Source organism: Amblyomma americanum, chromosome 5, assembly GCF_052857255.1.
Source record: "Amblyomma americanum isolate KBUSLIRL-KWMA chromosome 5, ASM5285725v1, whole genome shotgun sequence".
Lineage (NCBI taxonomy): Eukaryota > Metazoa > Arthropoda > Arachnida > Ixodida > Ixodidae > Amblyomma > Amblyomma americanum.
This window is the reverse complement of record NC_135501.1, coordinates 129348939-129357452: the sequence shown is the minus strand read 5'-3', so window position 1 is coordinate 129357452 and position 8514 is coordinate 129348939. Positions and strand designations below refer to the sequence as shown.

Sequence of the window (8514 nt, the reverse complement as noted above, 5' to 3'; positions counted from 1 at the left end):
ATGCATTGTTACTTGGGCGACCGCCCAGGTAACAATGGGGACAGCCTGGTAATCCCCCCAGATTACTGGTGGTCCCCCAGATTACCTGGGAACCGCCAAGGTAATCTTTCTTCCCCTCTGTCACTACCGCTTCTGATGGCGGCCCCGGATAATCCTCTTTTTCTATCGGTGTGTAGCTCTCGCCCTGCTTCTCTCTGCCAGCGACGATCCCTCGCATCTCCCCCTCTTGCTTCAGCGACTCCCAGGCTTCCTCCGAAAGCAAACAATTGGTCTGGGGCACCAGCCTGTCTCACCCTGTCTACATGAACCCGATAGAGTCGAGTAGAGTTAGCTTGTCGGGTAAAAAACCAGTTGCCGGGTTCATGTAGACGCTGTCGGGTCGAGTAAAATAAGCGGCAGAGCGAGTCGAGTTAACTCGCCTGCAGGGGGTAGGTTAACTCGCCTGACCCGCCTTTCCAAAAACCATGTATACGCAGTCGGGTCAGGGAGTCGGGTAACGGGGAACTCTGGGAAAGATTTCGGTCATGTGACCAGTCGACCAAAATGGCAGCCGTCGTCGGTCCCCGCGCTGTTTCCACCCGAGCTTCTTGGACCGACCGGGAAGTAGAATTTTTTTTAGCGCTAATCAGCGAAAAAAAAGTGAGCGAGGCGCTGGACAGCAGACGGCAGCGCAATCAAGATGTTTTCAAAGATCTGCAGGCCGAAATGGCCAATCTCGGCTACCACTGGACGTGGCAGCAGTTGCGGAACTGCTGGAAGAATTTGAAGAAGCGATTCACGGCCGTGAGTATAAACATTCCCTCAGCCGAATTTCGACACCCATACGGAATGATACGACGTTGCAGCACAATTCTGTCTTGTGTGACAGGAACGGTTGGAGCAAGAGAGAAGTGGAGCTGCACCGTCGGCTTGGAAGTGGTATGACCACATGAGCGCGCTTCTCAGCCACAGGCCGATGGTGCAGGCTCGCGAGTACGGCGTGGACTCGCAAGCTGTCCCACCAGACTACGGCGACAACTCGCAGCTAGGCAAGTATACACCCAAATGTGTTTTCACGCTCGTTTACTTTTATGTGATGTAGCATGTCAGCAGCGCCGAAGTCGGCGACTCGGTGCTGCGTTGTTTTGGTGAGCGCTGATTTGAATGCCGCAACGTAGAGCGGTTAACGCAGTTTCAATCAGCTTTCGCATTTCTAATAGCGTGATCATTTACAACCCCCTGGAAAGCGGCAGCGCTAAGGAACAAGGACGAAAGAGAGACACGAGAACACACGACAAGCGCTGATCTCGTCTCTCTCTTTCGAACTAGTTGCTTCGCGCTGTCGCTGTCCATGATGATTCACCAACTAGCCCGCAACAAGATATTAGTCCTACATTAAATGCTACGTAAACAAAAAAAAATCGATTCCAGAAAACGTATAATCGTAAGGACAAATGCGGCACTGCTGATAACGAGTGCACACAGGTACTCTTGAGCGAGACACACAAAAATTCTTGTTTCCAGTAAAGAGCCTCAATAAGCTGACAACTGAATTTGTTCCTTGACAAATCCACTGGGCATGCAGCGGGGCTGACTTAATTTTTTTTATCATGCAATCATGTAACTGTGCAGATGTATTTGACAAATAACCAAGGTGCCCTGCACATGTCCCTAACATGAAATGCTCTTTGCTCCTAGTGCACGTTTTCATTGACTGCAGTACGCACCAACAGCTTTGAAAATGCAGTGGCTTAAAATTTGTGTGCCTCAGCACAGTTTCCCTTAAAAGCGAACTCTTAAGAGCACATTTTCTTTGGCATAGATTATTATTGTGCTTTCATGAGACATGGTTAATCTCATCCAAATTTCACTGCACTGACATAGTACACGGGCCTCTAGCATTTCGCCTCCATTGAAATGCATTTGCCGCGGCAGGAATCAAACCCACGTCTTTGGGCTCAGCAGCCCAGCACCATGAGCACTGAGCCACCACGGTGGCGTTATATACTGATGAGGTATAGACAGTGTTGAAAGGCTGATATCTCCAAAAGGAAAGTTCAACACTTCTTGCTAGTGTTTGCCTGCGGGGCTGAAACTTGGAAGCTAACAAATAAACTAAAAAATAATGAAGGGCTGTACAATGAGTTAAGGAAAAAACAATAAGTGTAATGTAAAAAGGACACAAGAACATTGTGTATGAGAGAACATGAATTAATGCTATCTCAGTTCATTAAGAGCAGGAAATAGACATGGGTGAAACATGCAATATATAGCATGGTGTCTTTGAGTGACTGTCAAGGCAAGGCACAAGTAGTTAAAGTTAGTAGAGAGTCTGTTGCAGTAACGAAGCAAGGAAGTTTGCTGGTAACAGGGTAGGCATGCTAGTTGCAAAGAAGAGGTGATTGGAGATAGAGGGCCTATGTTGTGCAGTGGGATGGGATGGCATCTTACAATCTTTGGACTGCAAGATGTGCAATTTCAGCGCTTTTGGCTATAGGAGCAGTGATTTTTTTTCTGTTTTGCAGATATCAGCGATGCTGACACCAGGACCGAGAAGGACGACGCTGATATCCTTCAGGAACAAAGTGAACGCAAGCTTGGGCAATTTTTAAGCACTAGATGGCATTTAATAGCTCGGCTGCAGAACAAAATTGGTTCCCTGGGCCCATGTTCACACTTCGATTTCTCGTGGTATTGATCCTTTGAGGCGCTCAACAATTGGCTGAGGCAGCGGAAGCGGATGTGCTGCTCAGCTGCACTGCAAAGTGTCGTCGGACCAGCCTTGAAAATAGTGAGGTATACGTGATTATATTTCCAGACATCGTTTGAGTGGGATGGTGTGGATTCCATTGGCGCAGAGTTTTGTTTCCAAGGTTACTGCATTTTGTTTTTTATATAAACAGTTTACTGTGGCACCGTTCAGGCTTTTTACCCGCAGATGCAGCAGACGATGCAAGTGCTGCAACTGCTTCCGCTGCTTCAACCAATCAAAGAATGCTTGCGAGTCTCTCGAGAGGTCAGAATTAGAATATTTGCCCTGCTTTATGCTTCCTGCATACTTCCTGCGTACCATTTTGATTCAGTAGTTTTGCATCTCTATGTGTAGCTGAAGATAGAAAAAGACAGCCTCATTTCTTTTCTTGTTTATCCAATAATTGTTCAAATATAACAAGAAATGACATCTTGAGTTTTTCGAGATGAAGACAAAAACATATTTGCTTCAATTTTTTAACAGAACCAACATGCACCGAAACTTGAATCTATAGCTACTAGCCATGTAGCCAATACGAAAGCAAATTTTACTCTGCCTGTCATTTTTCTGCTGAGCTTCCCTTTTGATCTGTTCTGCATCTCTCCTCCGTTAAGTACTTTCTACTACGGTCCACCTCACACAGCTACGCCATGATGTAGTGTCCCGGTGATGCACGAAATACCTTGGGGTGTCACCGGGTGTATCAAAGGGTATCAATTTGGGCTATGCTCCCATGACTGAATGTTAGTGCTGCGTCTAAGATGGTAGTTCGGATGTGTGGCTGGTAAGGAAGGCATTCTTTGGTGCACATTCCCAAACTGCATGGTTAAATAACTCGTAAGTATTTTTGCATCTCCTGTAGAAACACTATTCTAGAAGCTTTGGTTGTACATTGCGCTACTTGCTGGGGAGGAGGCTTTGTGGTGTGAAGAACTGATTTGAGCGAGTACCTATGCAGGAAAGGCTTGTTCATCATCTGGCTCTTGTCAGCGCAGCAGGTGCCTCAGTCTTTTGAACACAGCATTTGACAGACATTGCTGTTGATAGCCAACATGTGGAAATACCTGCGCAAAACAGCCTTACGCATAATTTCTATGTGCCCACTAAAAAGCAAAAGAAATGTTTAAATACATCCATACAAAAGCGAGGTCTTACGCTTCACGTGAGGCAAGAATAGCGCAGAATAAAAGTGTCAGCACTGAATAAAACATGCATAGTGCCTTGCTTGCATTGCCTGGAGGCTGTCAATGGATCAACTGTGTTTATGAAATTTCCAGTGTTTTTTTGGCATTTTTTCCTTGCAGAAATGTGAGCAAATGGAAGCTTCAAAGAAAATGGCTTTGAAAAAAAAAAGGCTGTCCTGGCTCTATTAAAGGGCAGAAAAGCATGCGAGACGCTGAATAATATTCATGAAAGTTTTGGAATTTGATATTAGTAAAAAACCAAAAATCAATTTTTTTTCTTGCACTTTAGTCTTTCCTGCATCCTGGAAGAACATGAGGTGGTTCATATTAATCCAGGGCTCTCCAGTATGGCACATCTCATGGCCCATTTGTTGCTTTCGAATGTTAAACCCAAATACCGTACCATTCCACACATACTATGTTCTCTCCCTGTAAGGGGCAATGCTAAGCTGCTCTAAATGATGCAAGTGCCTGCCAAATGCCCTCCATTCCATTTGTATTCTCCTGGCTATTTCACTGTCATGGTCCAACTCTACGGTCATTACTTGCCTAAGATAGATGTATTCTCTTACAGTATACAATACTTTGCTGCCTATCTTTAACTGTTTGTCCCTTGCCAAATTACTGGACGTGACTTCAGTTTCCTTCTTATTAACTTTTAGCTCTACCATTCTGCTTGAATATTGAGGCCCTGAGTCATGCACTGGGACTCCTTCTGAGTTACGTCGCTGGACAACATGAGCAAATCGGAGGTTCCTAGGATTTCCTCCATTAATTTTTATCCCAAGCTCATCCCAGTCCAATCCTTTGACTCTTGTAAACATGCAGTGTATAGCATCAAAGAGCTTATGTCGCCTTACTCTACACCCTTTCCAATGAGCATTTTGGTACATTACTCTACCCCCCAGACCTTGTTGTTCAATTTCCTCACACCCATTCTTTCTTTTTCTGGTGGAGAATTGTGGCGGTACAAGGATTTGAACCATGGGTCTCCTGCACGCGAGGCGGATGCTCTACCTCTGCGCCAGCGCAGCATCCACTGAACTGGCCACTATAGTGGCCACTGTACTGCACCCTGAATGCCTAGTGGCATTGCTGGTGCTCATCTGTATGCAGCAGTAATGAGTGAACAAGAGTAGCACACGAATTTTTTTAAAGAAAAAGTCATTCAAACACAGCACAAAGCTCTTATACCTATGCTATTAGGAAGTGTTGTCAAAGCAAAGTGATGCAACTTGCTATCTTTAAGTGTGGTTGTTTGCAGAATCCTGATGTGTTGTATTGCCAGGAATATTTAGGTAGTGCAAACTTATATACATATGTGACCAGTGTTTCGACAAAAAAAACTTTCTTTTTATAGTGAAAGGAGCAGTGTGCATGTGATAAGCATTGCTGAGGTGGTCAGAATTTATGCATACTATGGCATTTTCCCATTCTGGTAATTTTAATGTTTTCATCTAAAGTGTGTGTAAACTTTGTACCACAAGGTCTCGTGGACTAAGTTTCACTTGCACAAGGTTAAGGGTGAGTATGTGCCTGCAGTGTTTCACTTTTTTTTACCTCTAATTGAAAATTGTCTCTCGGTTTATTGAACATGCCTAAAGCTGTTACCTCACTTTGTAAACATGGACATTGCTATGTATCACACAGAAATGTTACTAGTGAATGGGGGACATCACGACACAGGACGTAGTCTCAAATTCCAGGTCTAGTACCTTGCCACAGCATCTTTCCTCTCTTTCGGAGTCATAGCATTCTAGAATGTGTTTTCCAAAAAAAAACAAATTGCCTGGGCAAGCACTGGCAGCAGGAGTCTGAAGTTATTGCTGCATCCAAAGAGTGTTATATACTAGAATGATAGTCATGACGCATAAAATCAGAACTGTCTTCAGTTTCCAACCTGCATGGACTCAGAACACTGGTTCCTCTAGCAAAGAAAAAGTAAACAATGTGCAAAGAAGTGAGCACCCTGGTATACGTAGTATGTGTGCTGTTCAAGAACATGAGGCAGTGTTTATCTGTTCAGTAAAGGGGTCAGCTGGCAGGATGCTATAAATGTAATGGGTGCTTGTCACATTTGAGTATGGCTATGTTTTAGGATATGCATAAACACAGAGGGAAAGCTGTGAGCAGTTTTCAGAAACTTTTTAGGATTCGCGCTGCACGCAAAAAGAATGTCGGTGATGCATGGAAAACCCGCGGAAAGGACGCGTTCACAAGCAGAAGTACACAGGGCAAAGTTGCCCTGTGTACTTCTGCTTGTGAACGCATCCTTTCCTCTGGTTTTCCACGTATCGTGCAGCAACCGGCCCAACAAGCTACGCTTCAATAGAATGTCCGTGACAACTGCTAGTACCCATTCTTTTTTTTTTTACACCAGCAACAGTGTCCTGTGTGGAAGCTTACCTGTAGCACTATTTCATTTAAGCTCCGAGTAGTTTTCATGCAAGAATTGATTGCTTCAGCCACAACACGTATAAAAAGTTAAAAGTTCAAACCTGTTTTTAGCAGACCTGCCTTTTTTTGCTCTGCAATTCTTTATTTTTCAGCAAAGTGTGAATAGTCCACGAAGGAAAGTTCTGACCATTTGCATGTGTTTTCCTTCTTTTTTTAGCAAGCACCTCAAGCAGATCACCGCCACAGAAACGACGCCGCATGGGAGAGGCGAAATTGGAAAAGGTGCTCTTAAATGTGCAGCGTAAAAATGAAGAATTTTGGACGAAGCAATCAGAGATACAATTTCAGCAACAAAAACAACTGCTTGCAGATGAGAACAAGCACATGCAGGAGCTCCTGCAAGGTGTTTCCACCACCTTTCTGCAGGGCACACAAACTTTAATGGGGCAGTTTTTTTCTCAACAGGCAGCATTGGTGGCATCCCTACAACACATGCCCAGCTTCCCACAATTTATGGGACCACCAAACATGAACTTACAACACCAATTTCCACCACCGCCGCCAGCCACCAACACACCACCAACACCTAAACACTGAGGTGAACTACACCCGTGACATTGCCACCATTTTTAAGTTTCATTTAATCACTTCGAGAGTAAAAAATAGCGACTGATGCCTCCTTAACGTGCAGCAGCCTCGGAAACATTAAAGGGACACTGAGGACAAATCCATCCAATCATTGTTTTTGATACAAATTATGGTTTATGGGGGTTTAACATCCCAAAGCGACTCAGGCTATGAGGGATGCTCTAGTGAAGGTCTCAGGAAATTTCGACCACCTGGGGTTCTTTAACGTGTACTGACATCGCACAGCACACGGGCCTCTAGAATTCTGCCTCTATCGAAATTTGACCGCCACGGCCGGCATCGAACCCGCATCTTTTGTGTCAGCGGCTGAGCGCCATAACCACGGAGCCATCGCGGCGGCTGATTCCTTGCCTCTTTCTGGCTGTATTGGCATTTCTCTAACACCAAAAGATGCATTTGTAGCAGAGAAAATTGGATTTTAAAAATTTGCCAGTAGTCAATTCAAATTCGTGACATCTGTACTTTCTGCCACCGGGCTGCCATCGTGTGCAAGTGAATGGTGGTGTAGCTTAGCTTCTGGGATCCGCGCCCAAAAATCTGTGTTGATACATGCATTCCACTTCCGAAATAGGCCGCTGACGGCAATGCCTGTTTTTCTTTTCCAGCTTACAGAAAGCTCCAATTTTGGTGTTAATGGTCTCTTTGTAGTTTGAGCACGGTACAGTTACAATACAGGCCAGCTTCTATTTGTCCTCAGTGTCCCGTTAATCTACCCTAATACCTTATAGGTAACTGGAATCGCCTGCCCCATGAAATTGTTGAGTGCCGTTCCGAGTCTATGTTCCGCGCGTTGCTGTCGGATGTATGAGTGCGCAGTTGGCTTTCTTTTGGCTTTTTTAATCACGCGGTCTTCGTTCTTGTTGGTCCAGCATCATTTGGTCAGTTGGCTTTTTTTTCGTCATGTCTTTTTGTTGTTTCATATTTCATTCATTTTGTACTTGCTGTGTCATGCCTTGTTGTATTGCTTTTTTTTTCTTCCTCTTTTTTTTCTGGCCTATTCTTCTGTTATGTATCCTCATCCCCCCTGCAATAATGCCTTCGGGCGCTGCAGGTATTTCTAATAAATAAGGATGTGCAATATTATCGCAAACAGTATAAGTGCAATATTAGATTCCTGACAAGTCAAAAGTGTGCAGTAAGTAAATGTACTCTTTTTGTTTTTAATAATATGCTCCTATCTTCATTATTATTATTATCTACCGAGGCAGTGGTATATCTTGCGTCCTTGTTCAGTTTCATTTTGTGTGATGTGTTTGTCAGTTCCTAATTTGTTTACAAGATAATGGCAATGTTTTTTTCAGATATATATATTAAGAGTATTATTGAAGCTTGCTTTTTGTTGGTTTCGTTTAATGAACTATATTAATGCGTGCTTTCTTTTAGTACTTGCCAAAGGTCATTTATTTTCCTTCACCAGACAGGTACAAACTGTGTGATCTGTTTCTCAGTTCCTAATTTGATTTTAAGATATTTTTGGTAATCTCGTTTCAAATGTGATAACCTTCAGTTTTAATGATGCCAGCTTTTTGTTGGAGTCTTTTAATGAACTATATT

At 43.8% G+C, this 8514-nt stretch overlaps 1 protein-coding gene across 1 annotated transcript; it reads left to right on the top strand.

Moving 5' to 3' along the window:
* The first annotated feature begins 656 nt into the window (after nt 1-656).
* LOC144134183 (uncharacterized) lies at nt 657-4043 on the top strand. Its single transcript, XM_077667141.1, has 4 exons — nt 657-783; nt 869-1028; nt 2505-2564; nt 4036-4043. The coding sequence occupies exons 1-4, from the start codon at nt 706-708 to the stop codon at nt 4041-4043; spliced, it is 306 nt and encodes a 101-aa protein (XP_077523267.1). The 5' UTR covers nt 657-705.
* Nucleotides 4044-8514: the final 4471 nt, after the last annotated feature.